The sequence below is a fragment of the Rhopalosiphum padi genome, chromosome 3 (assembly GCF_020882245.1).
Source record: "Rhopalosiphum padi isolate XX-2018 chromosome 3, ASM2088224v1, whole genome shotgun sequence".
Taxonomy (NCBI): domain Eukaryota; kingdom Metazoa; phylum Arthropoda; class Insecta; order Hemiptera; family Aphididae; genus Rhopalosiphum; species Rhopalosiphum padi.
The window spans coordinates 70,309,569-70,332,916 of record NC_083599.1 but is presented as its reverse complement, the minus strand read 5'-3'; the positions used below and the strand labels follow the sequence as shown (position 1 = coordinate 70,332,916).

At 30.0% G+C, this 23,348-nt stretch overlaps 2 protein-coding genes across 2 annotated transcripts; both read left to right on the top strand.

Moving 5' to 3' along the window:
• The first annotated feature begins 407 nt into the window (after positions 1-407).
• On the top strand, positions 408-4,990 carry LOC132924190 (uncharacterized). Its single transcript, XM_060988342.1, has 2 exons — positions 408-867; positions 4,630-4,990. Exons 1-2 carry the CDS (start codon positions 588-590, stop codon positions 4,776-4,778), a joined length of 429 nt encoding a protein of 142 aa, XP_060844325.1. The 5' UTR covers positions 408-587; the 3' UTR covers positions 4,779-4,990.
• Positions 4,991-7,484: 2,494 nt separating this feature from the next.
• On the top strand, positions 7,485-23,001 carry LOC132924189 (uncharacterized). The gene is made up of 5 exons (XM_060988340.1): positions 7,485-10,978; positions 11,508-11,586; positions 17,219-17,799; positions 18,901-19,317; positions 21,979-23,001. Exons 2-5 carry the CDS (start codon positions 11,526-11,528, stop codon positions 22,162-22,164), a joined length of 1,245 nt encoding a protein of 414 aa, XP_060844323.1. The 5' UTR covers positions 7,485-10,978; positions 11,508-11,525; the 3' UTR covers positions 22,165-23,001.
• Positions 23,002-23,348: the final 347 nt, after the last annotated feature.

Below are 23,348 nucleotides of genomic sequence, written 5' to 3'. Positions count from 1 at the left end.
GACGACCTTGCGGGGTCGTATCGCTCGGCAACCGCCGTCCTGTCCGATTTTGCGATTTACGCGATAGCGACGTGCAACGCGTAATAACGACGACGAAGACGTTAATCGATTCGATGTCGTACGCGACAACCGGCGAACCTCTTAATAAGACGATAATTTTGTCATTGTGAAGCCGTTAAAAACATTTCTATTTTTTTTTCCAATCGCGATTGTGCACGCGCGATCGTTTAATCGCCGACCGTAAATCATGGGTTTATTATTTTACGGCCGCGGTCGTATAAAACGCCGCAATAACGACACTGTACCTGTGCGTATAATATTATTATTGGCATCGCCGCACGTTTGAGCGCCGTGATCGATGGCCACGATAATATTGTAGCGACCGACCGACCGTGTAATATACGCGCGCGTTGTAATCGCCTCCGCCGCCGTAACGGCGTCATTGCGAACCGGACGAGCGCGCGCAACCGGTCGTCTTTAGCCGTCGCCTTTTTTCACGTCTCGCGCGATACGCGTCGTTGCCGCGTTTTATCATAAACACATATATTATTATTATTGTATATTATATCGCGAGTGAATCGTTCGCGATGGCGTCGCGGATACAGCCCAAGCAGGCGAGCGCGGCCACCACGGGCGTCGCTTGTCTGGTCGGCGCCGTCGCCTGGATCCTGATCAGCTCCATTTACGTGGGCAACACCGAGGGCTGGCCGCAGTTCGTGCTCAGCGCGTTCGCCGCGGCCACCGTGTGCGCGGTGGCCGCCTCGTCGCTGGCGTACGCGGCCTACCAGCAGTACGTGGTCAAGCAGAGTCTGTTCGTCGACCACTGCACCGACGAGTTCGATTACCGGTCGACGGGCCAATGGGCCGGTGAGCATATTATTATAATACACGCGTTGCCGTCGTCATCCCGACTCGACCTTAAAATATTATATTGTATTCCCGAAGGCGTTCTCCGAAAATAAATAATTCACCTCAGTAGTACGACACCGTAATAAAAATGCATCTCAACATTTGGCCGACATATTTTTCGAACGCACCGCGATTTTCGACGTTATGTGTTCTCTCGCTGCAAAGGTTATTGCTTATTATTACGACTTTCGTTTTATATTTTGCTATCGATTTCAGAATTAATATGCATATAATATATTATACGCGTTACGTGACAGATTTTCACGAACCCGCGGGTCCGCGGCCGATGTTTGCACGTCATCGGCAGCTTTTTTGCGGTACTCAAACCAATGTATACATCATCGTTGGTGTATAAAATGCGGTGCGCAATTCGCTATTCGATTATTGCGAGCGTCGTATATACACGGCAAACGCGCATCAATCGTATATAATATTATAATATTGTGGTCCGCACGAGATTTTCCACAATCAACAATATTATTATAATCGCGATGCGCTGTTGTAATTTCAAGCGATTCGCACAGTTGATTTATATATATTATTGTTAGGTACTACGCCGGACTCGATACCACGAATACAATAAGCCAGTGGTTCACAATATTTTTAGGGCGGCGACTCAAATTTTCCCCCCCGAAAATCTATGGCGGCCGACATGGTTTCACCGTAACAGGATCAATAAAGTAGTTTTAAAAATATATAAATATACTATAAAATCAAAAAGGATTTTCACGACCCTCCAGAAATTGACTTGCGATCCACAGTTTGAGAAACGCTGTTATAAAGGCATAGACTATTATTTACGTTTTTTACTACTTTACGCCGCCGCGAAAAACAATATTATGCTTCGTATCATTCCTGCTTGCGCAATCGGTACAAATTTCGTTTCGGGCGTTATTTAGTTAAAGGTTCGCGGCGGATAAAATTTTTATGAAAAAAAATCCCCACCAACCGCGATCGCCGGACAACGAATAAAATAAGCGATTACCGCAGCAAGCACCTATACATGTATATATTATATAGAGCCGATCTCGCAGCGCAGTGTACTGCATTAGTGTTATTATAGTATAATATATTCAATATAATCGTATGATTGTGATAACAATAAATCGGGGTCGTGGTTTTTCAAAAATAAAAAATAATCACCGAGCTTTAAAAATATTATAATATCATATTGTTTTTAATTAAACAAACACTGCAGCGTAATCTCGGCCGCCGACCGTTTAGTCTCGCTCAGTACGGTAAAAAAAAAATGTGAACGGTATAAATAATGGTATAATACGTATTATATATTCGAATAAACCCGAATAAAGGTCTACTGTAAATAAATGATGAATAAACGAAGTGAAAATTAATTATGATAACAAATTAAGCGATAGCAAACGGTTATAATGGCACTGTTAGTGTAGCGTTCTGTTTGGAATGAAAGCTGCGAGCAAGGGAAGGGGAATAGAGCTTGAAATAAAAAAATAAAATAAAAACGAAACTGCAATACCCATCAAAAGTAAAAAGAAATCAACACCAAACAATTTATTAGTTTAATATATTATATAGTCGCACAACTGTTATTCCGACGTTCTCGCGTGGCTCATCGACATTTCGGCAACATGTTAATCTTTCATATAGAATGATTCACCGATGTCGAGCAGGTTAAGACTTAATTCGATAAATATATGATAAAATGAAAAAGTGTACAACACAGTATATAATATAATATATTATATTATTACTTATTACGTTAGTTTGAGGATGCTACAACTGCATTTATTTTGTTGTCTCCGTCGTACACATATATTATTTTATCGTATTGCACAATATGACAATTTGTTTAACCGTAATTATTCCACTTTTAAGCGAATTATGGTCGTTTTTAAATCGCGCTATTTGTGCATACGAAAAATTCAAAAAAATTGCTAAATAATTTAACAATAATAACACGTATAAAGCTCTAAACCGTTAAGTTTCATAAGAATATCGATTCACTCTATTATTAAAGCGAATATGGCTAAACATGAGCTGTTGAGCGTACATTTTCCGTGTTACGCACTTAAAAGACGAATATACAACAAATGTGGGATGGCGCCGTTCTCTTAATAATATTATGTTTATGATAATACAGAACATAAAAATATTAATAATACGTATAATATTGCACACATCTACTCAATGAAATATATTGAAATTTGAATCCGTCTCGATAGACATTCCATTAGCCATTAGCTATATACGAGCTATATGAAATGTTATAATATATAATAATATAGGTATAATACATGCGTTACAAACTGACTATATGAGGTGTATTCGCACTGCTTATGCATAATATATTATTACATGTTCGGTTTCGAAAACATGCAAAACACTGAAATTCCTCAGCCCGAAAATATGTGGCGTGGTACCTTTCGTGATTTTTTTACCCTCAGCCATTGTTTACATATTACAATATACAAATATGTTATAACTTATAATACATACACCATACACGAGTGAAAAGCACGGATTTAAATATAAAATATATACATGTCATGTTTTTTTTTTGTTTTATTTAGGATATACATTTTCTTCTCGATATCAACGAGAATAGTTATTTCATACAAAGAGTATAAAAAACATATTTTTATATTTTTAGATCAATTTTTATGTATAATATATACTTATTACTATTATTACTCGTTGATTTTGCTATATGAGCAGTAAAACAATTATTTTACGAGAAAAAAAGTTTTAGTTAAAAATATTAAATTACTTCTTTTATGGTGTTTTTATAACAATTCTATTGGTTTTATTATGTCAACGGACCTAAGTTATTTATCTTTGATAACATCATTATTATACTGTTATTATTGTTAAAAATATAAAAATACATAACTCTTATTTTGCACATTTTAATGAAGTTTTAAGAGATTTTCGATATTTTCAAAACCTCGATTCGCTATTATAGCATCCCATTAGACATTAGTGTTATTAATGATTATAACTTATCTACGAATTTTGTTTTCAAAATATTAAAACTCGTGCTACGCGTACGGCAAGTCTACATATTTATTAGGTATATAATGTAATAATGCGCATGTGAAAAATAATAAAATATGATATATAGGTGGAATTATATCACGTGTGTAATATCTGCAGACGAAAAATCGTATTAGTTTATCAGAGGTGAATCAGAGGTTAAGGCTTAACCGTTAATAGTCCCTACTCCTCATAAAGTCATAAACCTAAAAAAATATTCATTTTTGAAATAATCATAACGTGATAAATATTTAGAAATTATTTATTATTAATAATTTTGTATTTTTGTGTCTATTACAACACAAGTTTGATAGCTTACTATTTATTAGTTATATCCGCACATATTTTGTTCAAAATGTCTTCGGTATATTCAAAAAATTTAACAACAAGTATTCTTTCAATAGTGATAGATAGTCGGTATAACTTTTTTGCGTATCCAATGCATTGCCACGCATTGGTAAATTTTAAATCGATAGCAAAATTCTAGAAACGAATACGTATACCTTTCAACAAAAGTTTAATATATTATCAATTATTATTCAAGTCTACTCTGCCGTCGGCCAAATATAAAGTATAAATTATTACTGTTTTTCATTCTGCTTAATGTATTGTTATATTATCCTATATTTTTAGGTTTTTTTCCTGCTTTCCTTATTCCTTCGCGAAAACCAATGAGAGACGTTATAATAAAATGTGTTTATATAATTCCAGTGGTGACTGGCGCCACTGATGGAATCGGCAAAGAGTACGCGCGTCAGGTGAGTGACAACAGGAGCAGCAGCAACGCCACAAACGTCAGCTTCGTTCCCAACGACGACCTGGGAACGGTGGACTCGGCACATAATCCGCTCGTCGACTAATCAACGCATTATAATAATCTCACGAATAATGACATTTTTTGCAATAGTTTAGTTAAAGTAGTGACAGTAGATATTATTAACTGTGTGTGTTAGGTCGTATAACGACATAGTTGTGTGTGCAATCTTGTAGTGGCGTGTTCTTTACCTGCAAGTATTTGATATTGTATTTTAGATTTTATTTCACCAAAAAAAAACAAAAAAAAAAACAAAAATAGCTAACAAAAATGGCTAACAAAAATAATTAGACGAATTTCATTTTAGCTTGTGCACATAACAATATCTAGCTTGCGTGTTTTTGTCTTTTCGATATTTAAATTAGCTTAATAATTCAAACTGTTTTCAATACTTTCCATTATATTATATAATATATAGCACTACATTTAGCACTAAATTTTTACTCAACCGGAATAAAATTGTTTAATGTTTTATAATTCATTACTTTAATGATGTAATCTTGTCCTTGATTTCCACTAAATTTCATTAATCACTATACTCACCGTCGCGGTTATACTAATAATATAATTATTACTTCTCGATAAAATGTCCTACAATAATGTAATTTTCTAAAGCACCTATACCTTAAAATGCAGAACTTTATCTTTTTTGTTCTTGAACTAACTGCTTTTCCTTCGATTACAATTGTCACCATATTCTTATTAGAATTTCACATTACATGATAATTCATTTCTTCTCACTCAGTGAATGCATTTCTATCAGCTAAAAACGCACTTCCTGCAATAAAGCTCTTGTTTCTTTGAATTTAAAACTTTCTCTATTTTATTGATTTCATACAGAACTTTCGCTTTCTTTCTCCCTTATAAACCTTATATTTATCTTTATTTAACTCTATCTATATACTTTTCTCCTTTTAAAATTTCCTTCGATTATAATAATCACTATTCAAAACTTCATAATTATTAATTCTTATATCAAATATCCTATACATTTTTTTAATCTTTTCTAAAATTCTTTTTTATTATCGGTAATAGCACTTCTTAAAAAGCATTTATTATATTTCATACAGAACTTTCGCTTTCTTTCTCCCTTATAAACCTTATATTTATCTTCATTTAACTCTATCTATATACTTTTCTCCTTTTAAATTTTCCTTCGATTATAATAATCACTATTCAAAACTTCAAAATTATTAATTCTTATATCAAATATCCTATTAATTTTTTTAATCTTTTCTAAAATTCTTTTTTATTAATCGGTTATAGCACTTCTTAAAAAGCATTTATTTTATTACATTCAAAACTTTCGCTTTCTTTCTCCCTTATAACCTTATATTTATCTATATTTAACTCTATCTATATACTTTTCTCCTTTTAAATTTTCCTTCGATTATAATAATCACTGTTCAAAATTATTAATTCTTATATCAAATATCCTATACATTTTTTTAATTTTTTCTAAAATTCTTTTTTTTTAATCGGCGATAGCTCTTCTTGAAAAGCATTTATTTTTTTTTATTCAAAACTTTCGCTTTCTTTCTCCCTTATAACCTTATATTTATCTTCATTTAACTCTATCTATATACTTTTCTCCTTTTAAATTTTCCTTCGAATATAATAATCACTGTTCAAAATTATTAATTCTTATATCAAATATCCTATACATTTTTTTAATTTTTTCTAAAATTCTTTTTTTTTAATCGGCGATAGCTCTTCTTGAAAAGCATTTATTTTTTTTTATTCAAAACTTTCGCTTTCTTTCTCCCTTATAACCTTATATTTATCTATATTTAACTCTATCTATATACTTTTCTCCTTTTAAATTTTCCTTCGATTATAATAATCACTGTTCAAAATTATTAATTCTTATATTAAATATCCTATACATTTTTTTAATTTTTTCTAAAATTCTTTTTTTTTAATCGGCGATAGCTCTTCTTGAAAAGCATTTATTTTTTTTTATTCAAAACTTTCGCTTTCTTTCTCCCTTATAACCTTATATTTATCTTCATTTAACTCTATCTATATACTTTTCTCCTTTTAAATTTTCCTTCGATTATAATAATCACTGTTCAAAATTATTAATTCTTATATCAAATATCCTATACATTATTTTAATCGTTTCTAAAATTCTTTTTTATTAATCGGCCATAGCTCTTCTTGAAAAGCATTTATTTTATTACATTCAAAACTTTCGCTTTCTTTCTCACTTATAACCTTATATTTTTCTATATTTAACTCTATCTATATACTTTTCTTCTATTAAATTTTCCTTCGATTATAATAATCACTATTCAAAACTTCAAAATTATTAATTCTTATATCAAATATCCTATTAATTTTTTTAATCTTTTCTAAAATTCTTTTTTATTAATCGGTTATAGCACTTCTTAAAAAGCATTTATTTTATTACATTCAAAACTTTCGCTTTCTTTCTCCCTTATAACCTTATATTTATCTATATTTAACTCTATCTATATACTTTTCTCCTTTTAAATTTTCCTTCGATTATAATAATCACTGTTCAAAATTATTAATTCTTATATCAAATATCCTATACATTTTTTTAATTTTTTCTAAAATTCTTTTTTTTTAATCGGCGATAGCTCTTCTTGAAAAGCATTTATTTTTTTTTATTCAAAACTTTCGCTTTCTTTCTCCCTTATAACCTTATATTTATCTTCATTTAACTCTATCTATATACTTTTCTCCTTTTAAATTTTCCTTCGAATATAATAATCACTGTTCAAAATTATTAATTCTTATATCAAATATCCTATACATTTTTTTAATTTTTTCTAAAATTCTTTTTTTTTAATCGGCGATAGCTCTTCTTGAAAAGCATTTATTTTTTTTTATTCAAAACTTTCGCTTTCTTTCTCCCTTATAACCTTATATTTATCTTCATTTAACTCTATCTATATACTTTTCTCCTTTTAAATTTTCCTTCGATTATAATAATCACTGTTCAAAATTATTAATTCTTATATCAAATATCCTATACATTATTTTAATCGTTTCTAAAATTCTTTTTTATTAATCGGCCATAGCTCTTCTTGAAAAGCATTTATTTTATTACATTCAAAACTTTCGCTTTCTTTCTCACTTATAACCTTATATTTTTCTATATTTAACTCTATCTATATACTTTTCTTCTATTAAATTTTCCTTCGATTATAATAATCACTATTCAAAACTTCAAAATTATTAATTCTTATATCAAATATCCTATTAATTTTTTTAATCTTTTCTAAAATTCTTTTTTATTAATCGGTAATAGCACTTCTTAAAAAGCATTTATTTTATTACATTCAAAACTTTCGCTTTCTTTCTCCCTTATAACCTTATATTTATCTATATTTAACTCTATCTATATACTTTTCTCCTTTTAAATTTTCCTTCGATTATAATAATCACTGTTCAAAATTATTAATTCTTATATCAAATATCCTATACATTTTTTTAATTTTTTCTAAAATTCTTTTTTTTTAATCGGCGATAGCTCTTCTTGAAAAGCATTTATTTTTTTTTATTCAAAACTTTCGCTTTCTTTCTCCCTTATAACCTTATATTTATCTTCATTTAACTCTATCTATATACTTTTCTCCTTTTAAATTTTCCTTCGATTATAATAATCACTGTTCAAAATTATTAATTCTTATATCAAATATCCTATACATTTTTTTAATTTTTTCTAAAATTCTTTTTTTTTAATCGGCGATAGCTCTTCTTGAAAAGCATTTATTTTTTTTTATTCAAAACTTTCGCTTTCTTTCTCCCTTATAACCTTATATTTATCTTCATTTAACTCTATCTATATACTTTTCTCCTTTTAAATTTTCCTTCGATTATAATAATCACTGTTCAAAATTATTAATTCTTATATCAAATATCCTATACATTATTTTAATCGTTTCTAAAATTCTTTTTTATTAATCGGCCATAGCTCTTCTTGAAAAGCATTTATTTTATTACATTCAAAACTTTCGCTTTCTTTCTCACTTATAACCTTATATTTTTCTATATTTAACTCTATCTATATACTTTTCTTCTATTAAATTTTCCTTCGATTATAATAATCACTATTCAAAACTTCAAAATTATTAATTCTTATATCAAATATCCTATTAATTTTTTTAATCTTTTCTAAAATTCTTTTTTATTAATCGGTAATAGCACTTCTTAAAAAGCATTTATTATATTTCATACAGAACTTTCGCTTTCTTTCTCCCTTATAAACCTTATATTTATCTTCATTTAACTCTATCTATATACTTTTCTCCTTTTAAATTTTCCTTCGATTATAATAATCACTATTCAAAACTTCAAAATTATTAATTCTTATATCAAATATCCTATTAATTTTTTTAATTTTTTCTAAAATTCTTTTTTATTAATCGGCCATAGCTCTTCTTAAAAAGCATTTATTTTATTTCATTCAAAACTTTCGCTTTCTTTTTCCCTTATAAACCTTATATTTATCTATATTTAACTCTATCTATATACTTTTCTCCTTTTAAATTTTCCTTCGATTATAATAATCACTGTTCAAAATTATTAATTCTTATATCAAATATCCTATACATTATTTTAATCGTTTCTAAAATTCTTTTTTATTAATCGGCCATAGCTCTTCTTGAAAAGCATTTATTTTATTACATTCAAAACTTTCGCTTTCTTTCTCACTTATAACCTTATATTTTTCTATATTTAACTCTATCTATATACTTTTCTTCTATTAAATTTTCCTTCGATTATAATAATCACTATTCAAAACTTCAAAATTATTAATTCTTATATCAAATATCCTATTAATTTTTTTAATCTTTTCTAAAATTCTTTTTTATTAATCGGTAATAGCACTTCTTAAAAAGCATTTATTTTATTACATTCAAAACTTTCGCTTTCTTTCTCCCTTATAACCTTATATTTATCTATATTTAACTCTATCTATATACTTTTCTCCTTTTAAATTTTCCTTCGATTATAATAATCACTGTTCAAAATTATTAATTCTTATATCAAATATCCTATTAATTTTTTTAATTTTTTCTAAAATTCTTTTTTATTAATCGGCCATAGCTCTTCTTAAAAAGCATTTATTTTATTTCATTCAAAACTTTCGCTTTCTTTTTCCCTTATAAACCTTATATTTATCTATATTTAACTCTATCTATATACTTTTCTCCTTTTAAATTTTCCTTCGATTATAATAATCACTGTTCAAAATTATTAATTCTTATATTAAATATCCTATACATTATTTTAATCGTTTCTAAAATTCTTTTTTATTAATCGGCCATAGCTCTTCTTGAAAAGCATTTATTTTATTTCACTTTGAACTTTCGCTTTCTTTCATTCTATTATAATCGTCACTTATTAAAATGAAAATGTCTCATATAATCAATCCATAGTATTGATTTCTTTTCTCTAGCTAAAGTTTTTTCATTTATTTGTGACCGCGGCTGTTCTTATCAATCCCTTATTTATCTTCATTTATTACTTTTTCTATTTTGGTCTTCTCCTTATTGGTTTTTATTCGATTATTGTCAATTATTGTCAATGATAAAAATTATTTTTCCTTTTCGAATACCTCATAAGTTTTTTTTCTCTGTAAAATGTGACTACCCTCCATATTGAATTTATATTATATATGCACATAATTTTATATAAAAGCACCGACTTTTTCTTTATTTATTAGCACTTTCTTTTTTAATGATAATTTAGCACAAACAAATTGTATACATATAATATGTTACATTATTTTGATCGCACAATAAAAAAAATATACACGAAAAAAAAATTCATTTTATTTTTTACATTTTGTGAGATCTATACCTTACCACGGTGAACGGAAAATCAGCCATCTACTTACCGACAGCTGTTGTTAACAGTTAATACGCCACTGCAATTTCAGTACACACTATTTAAATAAAATATATATGAAATCGTGGTGATGGTAATGGTGTGTGTAAAATAATCCTTATGTTAATGATATTGTGTGGGTTAAATGTGTGTTGGTGATCGGGTGCATAGAATCGTTTGATGATAATGTTCGTGTGTTCAGTATCACGCGATTTAGTCGTGCGTGAGTGCGTGCGACCAAAATATATAATATGTATATACGACGACGTTAATTATAATATATAAATCATTTATTAATTATTAATTTCATCGTTCAAAGCGTACGGTGTCGGAACATCTATCGTTACTCACGTACACGATTGTATCATAAAGGCCTAACACGTATGTATATATTGTTGTATAATCTAACATTTGCATGTTTTTTTTTTTTTTAAATAGTTACCTAAATAATAAATAGCTACAATAGTGCAATGTCAAATAAAATACTATTTGGCAAATAATATAAAAGAAATCTATAAAAACATAAATATCTTTTCTATATTTTAAGGATTTTGTTTATTATACCGTTAATTACCTGTACAGCTACACAGTACACTTGTGTCTTATCTAGTTTTTTGTAAATTAAAAAAAAAAAACAAATTTTCACAATAATTGATATATTTTCTATACTAATATCGTGTAAAAATAGTTTATATTTTCTCTCTTCTTCACCAATGACAGTCTTTGTAATGGTTTATATTGAAATCATTATTTTAATTTTATTTAACAGTAAGATTTTTATTTGATGCATATATTCGGATTCATAAATGTGTTTTTAACACTATATGTCCCCTTAATTTACTATAATATATCGTTTATAATGGAGACTAGATTGTTTATTTTATGTCTTTATTATTGTTATTTCGAGTAGTTGGCCATCGATCACGGAATGGACGTGCTGCTAGTAGGACGAAACCCGGACAAGCTGCGAGCCGTTGCCCGACTAATAAGTAAGCATAATATGCTCATTGGTTAATAATAATATTATGTAAACAGACGATTATTATTATTATTGTTGTTGTTGTTGTTGTTGTTGTTGTTGTTGCCACTATTATGGTCGTACGAAGCGGGTTGTTTGTCTTTATTTCGCGTCTACTTGATTTATATTTTCGTAGACCAACTATAAATTTGCAGTCATGCGAAACGCTGTCGTGGGAAATATCGTATTATTCACTTCTCAGCAGATTTTCTTAAAAGGCCGTCCATTAGTCCTCTGTTATTATTATTGTAGTGATATAAATAGAATGCGAAAATCGACGTGGTTCTAAGATAATTCACCAATCATCGTTTATGCCTTTCTTTGCTGAATTTGATATTTCCAAGCCCGTGTTTATACAGAACCAAAGAGAACACAAGCGTATACTATACACTTATAGAGTAATAATAATCCTGAAAAAGCATTATAGCTAAAGCTAGCATTATAACAATAATAACTAGGAAATAATAATGCCATAGATACATTAAATAAATATATGTTATACAATGTATAAATAAGTATATTTTTGCAAGACGTCAAATACACAAATGTATTGTAAAATAATTTTGTCATCGTTGCCGCATTATTTTCATTCACTCTGTTCATCAAATTAAACGATCTTTCAAAAAATACAATCTTACAATTTCAAATAATAGTTATATAATTTCGAAATTTGAAAATCAGTATTTTATTTTTGGCATATCGTTTGTAACTGCGGAGTGCGGATGATATCTAAATTGCAACATCCAAGAATGTAAAATTTCTGCCATTGTGGGCTTTCGCACATACGGGTCTTAGATAAAACTCATATTGAAACTCAAAAAATATGTTTATTTCATAATACTATAATCTATATTCTATACGAAATCTGAAAAAAAAACTTCATCTAAGTTTTTACGATAGTTCATTAATATATCTATCAATACTTTTATGTCTCAATGCAATATAAATTATTATAGTGAATACAATACCTATACAAGTTCGAAAGAGCAAAATATGTTTGTGTAACTTCTTCGAATAAAGTTGGTGCAGATTGAAAACGAATAATTTAAAGAACAAGTTTCTATATATTTAAACTTTAAAGGCATCCATTATTATTTCATTCCTATTTTTTGTGTAACACAATACATTATTTATAATCAAAATCATGCTTCTAAACTTTCGTTACATTCGGTTTTCAATGGTCGTATGGTTGGGTTAAATAATTTAAATACATTTTTTTTCTCTCAAAATAATATTGATAACTTATGCTGAGTATTAACGTTGGATATTTTGTATATTTTTAAAAATGTTTACTTAATATGTTGTATTGTAGTGAATTCTAAAATATGTGAATATATTAAACTGTCTAAAAAAGTTGTTAACTGTTGCATTTGATAGATTCTTGGAATAGTGTACACTATAATATGTTTTTTTTAATAACGTTGTTTCTATGTAATTTTAATGTTTTAACTGATTCTAAAATATAAAAATAATAAAACTACTATAATATTATCTATCTTAGTTTAAAAATACAGTAAAAACATATAATATAATTGTAACATTTTAAGAATATTCAATAACTTTTCAGCAAATAAATTTAATTCAAATAGTTTTCCCAAGATTAGGGATAATAAATATATTTATACGGATATTATGTAACAATGTAACTTGATCATAGTTAAAAATGATTATTAAAAAATTCGTCGTAATCACTGCCAACTCCAATATTAAAATCGTAATCAAACTCCGTGGATACTTTATGAAACATAATCTTTCATTTGACTTAAAACACAATTTTCTGCTGTTTAGAAATTGACACTCAATACTTGAAATTTTAGATTAAGGAATCAAAAATATTTTTATAACTTATTTTATTTATTACTTTTGATGCCAATAATAATGTTTTTGTACGTGTTATTTACAACTTATATAGTTTATATTATAATAAATGCATTTCACTCGTTTGATATGAGCAAGACAAGAGTATTATAAGATATTGATACAAATATTTAAATATATAATCAGGTATACAGTTGAAATAAATATCAAATATTAGTGGCGATATTGCCATTATTATACATAATAAAATATAAGCAATCCAACAATCCAAAATCTGATTAAAAATATTTTCAATTTTACCTGATTTATTAAATTTATATTATGCCATGGTATACGTAATTTATATAATATAATATTAATATGAAATCCCTTAGTAGCTTATCAATTCTTGGTATTGTATTAAAAAATAAATCTATTCTGACTTCTGCTCTTCCAAGCTAACAACCATATAGGTAAAATTCTCTAAAAAAAATAGAAAATTATAATTTTTATTATACTATAGGGGTGGGATAAGTTAAAAAAACTGTGTTGCTGTCCTCCCCCCCACCCCAGTATTTTTGGTTTTTAGAAACAAAATATTTTCCGGTAATCTTTGAAATAGGTCCTGTAAATTTTAGTAATTCTTTTTCTTCGGGCGATAAATTAATAAAATAATTATTTTATGTTCTTCATTATGGTGAGGTGAGGATTGAGGGGTGATGGTTGGCCATAGAGATGGACACAATCGACTAACGACTAACGACTTAGTCGGTAGTAAACAATAAGTAAATAAGTCGGTTATTAAAGTAACTAATTATTAAAACCAACTAACGAAAACGTTCGTCGTATTCTGATTATTGAAAAGTCAATTAAACCGATATACAGCACAAAACAGTTTTATTTCAAATAATTATATATTATTGCAATAAATAATTTTCAATTATTGATTTCATAAACTTAAATTACTGAGTATAAATTTTAATATTTCTTATATATTTAATCGTTTTTAAAAAATGTGGTGAAAAATGTTTAATGGAATTTCCTAATGTTTTTTTTATTCTAAATGTCTTTTACTAAAAACGTTTTTCAACGGTGTCGACTATTTGAAAATATTATTATTATTCCCTCGAAAAATAATTAAAGTATTTATAAATATTCCTCTGCCATAATAATAATAATAAACGTATGAATACCTACCTATTGTAATTATTATTTAATACATCGACTAGATTTAATTATAACATAAACAATATATATGAATGTATAAATTTAAAAAAATATATGATTTAAGAGTTTGTGTAGAAATGTCAAAAACACTTTGATTTTTACATTGAGAATACTTTTACAGAAAAAATAACCAGATAATCGAAAAACGAGTTCTTTGATGTGAAATCATAATGAAATTGTCAATCAGTTGCTGCAAAACTCTTTTTGAGTTCTTTTGCTGTGCCAAAAATGAATTAACTGAATAAAATTCGGAAAATAAATATAAATATAGGTTGTTTCAAAACCAGTACCTATTTTTCTTTCTACAAAACTCAAAAAGAGAAAATAAAAATTTAAAAAATAAAACATTGCAGACAAATCAATATTTGCAAAGATAAAAGGCAAAACTCGGGAAATATTTTAGACTAAAGCATTTGTATTTTACTCTTCAAAAACAAATAAACTTTAAGTTGAGTTAAATTTATCCATTGTGTACTTATATGATATTTATTATTTAATGTGAAATATTCTACAAATAAAATACTAAGTATTTCTGTCTTTCAAATATTTTTGCAACGTTATTAAATATCAAGAAGTTTGTAATACAGATTAACTTAAAACAAATTAGTAAATAATAATTTCAAATTTAAATATATTCCTCTTTAATTATTTTTTTTTTTTTGTATTATTTTAAGTTGATTAAATGTTTTTATTATATTATCAAGTATTTATAAAATATACTATAGTATTATTATAAATAAATCACTATATTACAGTCTATATGTCTGTATACTTGGCACTTGTATTACGCATTTGTAATTAAAAAAAAAATAAGGGGGAAGGCCCAGGTGTCACGTTAGTCCGTTAGTGCATACTTTTGTATAACCTATTGTTTTATGTATTTTTAGGAGATGAATAAGTAAACAAAGATTACTAGGGTTTAATAAAACAATTTTAAAAAAAAATGTTAGTACAAAAATATAGGGATAATATTATATAAATATATGTTTGCTGAAAGATTTAAAATAGTTTTACAACTAAAATTGTATAAAATAAACAAGTGTAATACCTGGGTAATAATACCCATATAATACCTATCAAATTGAATAAAACATTTTTCCCGAATTTCACACGAGTATTATACAACAATGAATTCGCCACATTTAATGTTCCAAGTTTGTTACTCAGTCTTCTCACGTGCAAATATAAATGACTTAAAACTTTCGTACATTGAAAATATATAAACTATATATTTTTAAGTTTCAATTGTCTATTTTCTTGTGATGTAACTGATGTAAGAAATGAAATTGTTACATTATTTGAAGTGTTTTTTAAATCTTATAATAGTTATAAAATTGTTGGCGTGGAACTATAACTTTGGCTCTATAAAATTTAAAGATAAAAATATATAACAAATATACGTTCTACAACAATCAGTTGGTTTCACTCACACTCAGGAACAAAAGTTATACTTTTTCAATCAACTTACAACATCACAAGCTATGTTTTGTCAAGAACCGACGTCACTTAGCGAGATACCTGTCGTAAAAGAAACCATTTAAACTTTTTTAGCCAGGGCGTGACTTGAGGGTCACCTTTGTCCTTTGGTGCAGTGGTTCCCAATAGGTGGTCCCTGGTTGTACTTCGCTAGATGGCTAAGCAGTTGACATTCCTACATGACACATGCTATAATATACAACACATACAGAAAATAATTTTTCCTTCATTTTGATGTTTAAACAAAATTGAAATATATTCACGTGCAGAAAACTGGTAACTTTCATAGACATAAATAAAAACAGGAATCCTAGTCCAATTTGACTTTTAGCTATAGCGACTCATGACTATTAATGCTAATTGAAAACAACTGCGGTTTAGTGCTTACATTTTCAACGTTTTACATAGTTTCACCTAACAAAAATTAATGTAAATCGTTCACAAAATTATAATTGTATAACTAATAATGAGCATAATATTATGTGTCACGATATATGCGAGTATATCATTAAGCGCGTATTAAATACATTTATAGAGACCGTAATTATTTGCACTAATAGATAGAAACTAAATATAATGGAAATATGCATGACGAAAATGACAAAATATGTAACATGTAATATGTACAAAATTTTTCAAAATATGCTAAATAGGCATTACAAAATGGGCATCTATAATACTTATGGGCAAATAATTAATAAATATTGATATCACGACAAGTAAATAACCTGCAGGTCTATCATAAAGTATCTACTTAATTATTAATTTGTAGGTTTTTTTTTGCAAACATCAAACTATAAAAAGAAATTATAATTATCGAACATTTTTCCGTGATAATTTCAATTAAATTATTGTTCGGCATATTATTATCGATATGTAGTAGAAAGAAAATAGTTTTTTTATTTATTTATAATAATTGTGTATACAATATGCATATATTATGACCATTCAAATATGCAACAATAATCAAAATATAAAATACAATTCGGTCTATGAAAGCAGTTTGATTTGAAACGCTCATGCATAGCATATTATATTATTTACATAGCGCAAATAGTTTCGGTCTCTAAATCTACAATAAATTGTTCGGGGCGCGTGCGCAGGAAAAGAATCAGCCGGACGGCGGCGGGTCATTACGGTGGTGGCGGACTTTACGGAAGATCCGGTGGCGCGGAACGAGACGGACGACGACGCGGGACAGCGGTACGGTAGCGGTGGCAGCATCCTTCCGGAACTGCAGCAAGACGGTGGCCAGGACGACGACGTGTGCGACCGATGTTTCTGCAAGAGCGACGGACAACGGCCGGCCCGTCTCCGGTGCCCTCTGTGGTATCGGCGGCTGAGGGCCGTTGTCGAGGGCCGGTTACAACCGGCCGGCGGCGTGGGCGTGCTCGTAAACTGCGCAGGCGCGTGTTATCCGCATCCCGAGTTCTTCGCGGGTATGACAGCCGACGATGCCGTTGCATTCGAAGACGACGACGGGCCTGTACTGCAGTTCACGGCAGACTATTGCGGCAACGCTGACGCGGCCGTCCGGTGCAACGTGGCCGGGGCGGTGCACGTGAGCCGTATAGTCCTGCCCGGCATGTTGGCCCGCGGTCGGGGCCTGGTGATCAACGTGGGCAGTGCATCTGCGTCTGTACCGCCGGCCGCGCCACTGATGACCTTATACGCCGCCACAAAGGTATAATACATTATTATGATTATTATTTGTTGCATGTCATCGACCTATTTGGTGTCGCGACCCCCAAAACACATAAAAAAACAAAGTCAGTGTTGTCACGTCCCCGTGCGATAAAAATACTATAATTTTAGCCTAAATACTTATCGCTGTTTTACCGTTTTACTAGTTACAAATATTGTATCAGTAAAAAGCATTAATACTTGTTATACGAAATGGAAACATTTCTAAGAAATACTACATAGGTGTTGACTATATTTTATAAACACCATCATTTATACGTGAACGGGAGCGCGAGAGAGCCTAACTAATAGTGGAGGAGTTCCCTCATCTATAGATATGACTGCGAGTCGTGAACTAACGAAACAATTTGACTAACCATTACTGCCTATTAATAGAAATAACAGCAAAATGATATAAACTCTGAAAATGAAAAAGAAAAGTATGCCTTCTAGAACAGCGTTTCTCAAAGTAAAGGTCGCGGCCCACTGGTGGGTCGTCAGTCAATTTTTAGTGAGTCGCGATCAATTTTTTAAATTATGATGTCAATGCTGTTATTAACTATAACAGAAAACAAGCAAACATTTCGCTACACCTCATTATTAAAAGTACATTTATAAAAAAAAATTGATTATAAACCTATAAAATACTAAATATATATTACAAATTTATACATATTTATATAATACAAATTTTGTTTTGTTTAACTACTTTTTGAAAAGTGAAACCATGTGGGTCACGAAAGATTTTTCGGGGTAAATTTGGGCCGCGGTACTAAAAAGATTGAGAACCACTGTTCTAGAAGTATTATAGATATTGTGTATTTAAGAGAAATAAAATGATCTGATTTTATCAATAATAATAACGACTTATTTAAAATTTAAAATAATATTATATAATGACTGATTTATAGATATTATGATATCGGCTTTGACTTAACAGCCAATATTATTCCGAAAATATAATAATTTATCCGATCGGAGTCATAATATACCTATCCCTATATAATACTATCATCGTTTCATCAACATTGGCACGAGAACTTGCCGACATTGACTGACGGTAACACACACACGCGCTAAGTATAATATATTATGTGTTTAGAAATTCCTGGAGAAACTGTCGTCCGACCTGGACGCCGAGTGCGCGTATTTGACCAGAGGACGTGACGACGGAAACGATGGACACGGCGTCCGGGTGCAGTGCGTCAGGCCCGCGTACGTGGCTACGGCCATGTTGCGGTCCGCCAACCCGGACGTCCGCGTTGTATCCGGTTGCGACGACGGACACGGTGACGAGGACGAGGACAACGAGGAGAAGTACGACGAAGACGACAACTACGGCGACGGATGTTGGTGGACTTCCAGGAGGAAACGATTGGAGGCTCGGTTTCAGCGTTGGCTGGTGCCGTCGGCCCGCCGATGGGTACGGTCCGCGCTTCGACGAGGAGGACGATTATACGCCCGTGGCCCGGATTCGGGGCCGGCCAACTACACTGGATACTGGCCTCACACTCTGTTGGTACGTACTTATTATCTATACGGTTACTATAAGTAGTCATTTGACAAACAGCCAACAGGCGCGTCGTTTCAGATTAGATATTCGCAATAATGTTTGCAGGCCGTTTTTAAACAATTACCAGACCTATAACAATATATATATATATTTTAGTAGTTTTAGTAGTTACTGGCCTATAATATATTAGAATACACATTCGTACAGCAAGTAGACGATAAGATCAAAAATATAGGAATGATATGGTTAGACTTTATTTTATTTTTGATATTTTGAATGAAAATCATTAATCATTATAAAGTTGTGTGTTTTAATGGACCACAGCAAAAATGTAATTGAAAAGTCAAAAAAATTCAAGCTATTTTGCAGCTATGTGGCTATGTGCACACGAATAATTCAAACTTTCAGCGATTAGCGCACAATAAAGTAATAATAAAAAGTGGCGATATGCGTCCACGATTTATAACGTAAGAAAATATTTTAGAGGGATTGACAATAATTGTTTAATATTACAGACAATCGTGACGATTTGCGCGTATGTACGCGCTTTATAGAAATGTTTATTAAATAAATTTGATTATTTATTTAATTTTAATTTCATATAATGAAATACTGGACCCTACTGAGAAGACTCGTGTGGAGACCCAGGAGTTCCTATATTAACATGTTTTGACAATAATATAACATAATATAATAGTACAATAAAGCAAAAAATAATCGAGACAAAAATATAAGAGCGCATATATATTAACTAACATTAACATATTTATCATAGGCGTGTGTACGGTGGGTTCCGCGTGTACCTGGGCACCCCCCGATATGTAATTGGGGCTCTAAAATTTAAGTCCTATAGCATATATATGGGTCCGTAACTAATGTTACTAGAATAAAAATGATATTTTTTCTAAAATATGTTGTAAAAAATTATGTTTTGAGATAAAAAAAAAATAATACAACTTAAAATATTTTAAATTTGCGTGGTAAAACTTATTATGATTATAACAGCTAGATGTTATTGACTACAAAAGTAAAAATAATAAATAAAATATAACACAATTATCTTGAAAATAGATTTTATATCCAACTATCTAATGAAATATTATACATATAACTTGGTACTAGTAATACTATTGATTAATATGTGACATAATTTAAGTAATGTTTATTCAATGCATTATAATTTATTAAAATATATACATGTCTTGTTAAGAGAGGGCCAAAATTCAGAAAAGGGCCCGGAAAAATTGTAGGCACCCTCGAAATTCAGGTCTGCGCACGCCTATGATATTTATATATAGTATAACAATTTATTATTTATCAATTTATCATATAGTGTCATTTACATCTAATAACATTAAAGAAATTATTTTTTTAAATACTTTAAGAGGAAGATTTAGGATGTCATAAGGTATTTTATTTACTATTTTATGCGATTGGCGCACAACACAGTGTAATTACTAATTAATGTATTATAAGCATAAAATAATAACTAGACTATTTGAGTCTAGTCTCTGCGGTGGCGATGAAAAATAAAACAAGAAAACACTATTTGAGCAATAAAAAGAATAGGTATTTTTTACACGCGGCGATATACAAAACACAACACAACTTATTACACGGGCGTGGCACATTTGTTTTTCCGTATTACGAGTATATTTATAACATCAATTTATCCTAAACAATTAATTAAATTCCAGCTGATTATTATAATACAAAATAACAATAACTATAATAAAATGATAATGAGCACGCGTATATGTGTACGTGACCAGATATCCTACCGTGATCGAATGTGATTTTGTTTATTTAATGTTATCTTATTTTGTTGCGACTGCAGCATTTGTGTAACAGTTGAATACTGTAGTCATTAACCTTTATGCGTGTAGATCAATACAGAAAAAATAATGAGTGATAATAACGGTCGACCACCTTTCCTGCAGTCGGCTGTCATAATATTACCTTCTCGGAGATCGTCGTTTTATGTTTTTAAAATTTATGAATTTCAGATCTACTTGTTGTTACAAAATATGAATTTTTTCTCGATCTTACGTTTTTTTTTATACGTTTATAATTATTAATAATTTCTCGTGTATTGAGCATTTATATAAATTTATATCACAATATTATATATCCATATGTTTGTTTATTGATTTTCATGTATTTATAAAGTAATTGAATCAATCACATAATCGTTATAATATGGTAAATATTGGTAAATTATTATCGAATTTAACGCTTCATCGGATATTTTATCACTATAGACAATAACATTTAAATATACCATAACGTACACGATGCGTCCAGAGTATAGCCAGAATTATGGGTAATGAAAACATTACCTGATAAACATTGATTGATTTGTGTGCTGTATACGTATAATATTATTATTAATCTATACCGTTGTAACGATGACTATACACTATTTGCACGGTTACAATAATTACGACGTTCGTTATTTCCACTAATAAAATAATTCATTGATAAATCAATATATAATATTATTGGGCAGTTATTTTTTTACAGTTTTCCGATCACAACACATATATCGTCTCGTTTGGTATTTTGTCACGCTATACACACTACCCCTTCACCCCCTCTCGCGTCGTATAAAAGTAAATGTACTATGTATACGACGGCACATATTATTTTGTTATACATTTATTATAGGTGTGGTGCGCGGGGTTGGCCAGCGCCGTGACGCCTCGTCGGTGGTTCGTCGACCGAGTACTGATCCCGGGAATGCTCGTGTACCGCGCCAAGGGGCGAGCGGCCATCGCGGCGGAGGAGAGGAGGAAAGCGTACAAACGAACCGCGGCGGCGGGGCGGCAGGACAAGACGAGGACGACGAATTGACACGAAACATACATCGTCGTCGTCGTCGTACAAAACATCGCGACGCTGCGGTGAGCGCGCAACAGTGCGGGGGACACGCGGCGGTCACAGGGGTGGCGATCGGGGCAGCTGCAGCGCGGGTCTGCGGGTCACGGGCACACTGACGTGGCGGTCAAACGCAACCTCGGTGACAGGACGGGACGCGGGCGGTGGAGGATATAGATCTCTAAATAATTATTATTACTATTATTAAATAATGCACACATTCCGCACCATAATGTACAGCGATCGAAATCACATCGCACTCGACGACATATTATAATATTTTTCAATTTACAATTTCATATCTCAACTGTAAAACCCCTTCGAAATAATCATAATTATACAATACTACGTGTCGTGTTTAACAAACATTATATTATTTTATCAGTCGCGTACATTAGCACGCAAAAAATAAACTTGTGGATTCACCCTGCCCATCACCAAGAAATAAAAATTGTCTAGCTTTCTATAATATTATATTCTTACACATACTGTTATATTATAGAATAGCATAATATTATATTATATTATTTTTAATCACAAATTTAATATTATGCGCTTATTGGTATACCATTTCGTTATAATATTATTGTTATTTTATTGCACTCATACTTACACGCATATTATATTATATTACACATATCTATCTATTAATCTATCTATTTATTATATGTTAAAGTCGATTTATTCACTTTGATTATGTGCACAGTTTTGTTTGTTTTAAATATTGTATTTATATCGTTTTAATCTTATTATAATAATTATACACGAATATTATATTTATCAACATAACAATAATTTTATGTATTTATCTTCAATTACAGTCATTATCCGAAACATAATAACGTTGCGTTGTCATTTGTTAATTTAAATTCCTCATATTTTCTATTCACAGGTATTATTGAATATTGGCTGTATTGTTTTATAGTAGCAAAATATGATCTAAAGGCCATAACATTGAACAGCGTAAAACAAAATATGAAAAGCTCGCGAATAAAGCGATGGAGGCGGTGGTAATGATGGTGATGATATATTTTATTATTTACCAGCGCCGGATGTGTCTACGTGCGCGTATCGTAAAATATAATTTATTAATTATTATCATTTCTACTCGAATCATATTTTTGTTTTATAATAATAATAATATATTGTCGATATAGTAG

Coding starts and splice junctions, on each gene's coding strand:
- LOC132924190 (XM_060988342.1), top strand. CDS start 588: ATGGCGTCGCGGATACAGCCCAAGCAGGCGAGCGCGGCCACCACGGGC. Junction 868..4,629: donor GTCGACGGGCCAATGGGCCG/GTGAGCATATTA, acceptor ATATAATTCCAG/TGGTGACTGGCGCCACTGAT.
- LOC132924189 (XM_060988340.1), top strand. CDS start 11,526: ATGGACGTGCTGCTAGTAGGACGAAACCCGGACAAGCTGCGAGCCGTT. Junction 11,587..17,218: donor AGCCGTTGCCCGACTAATAA/GTAAGCATAATA, acceptor GCGCGTGCGCAG/GAAAAGAATCAGCCGGACGG. Junction 19,318..21,978: donor ACTGGCCTCACACTCTGTTG/GTACGTACTTAT, acceptor CATTTATTATAG/GTGTGGTGCGCGGGGTTGGC.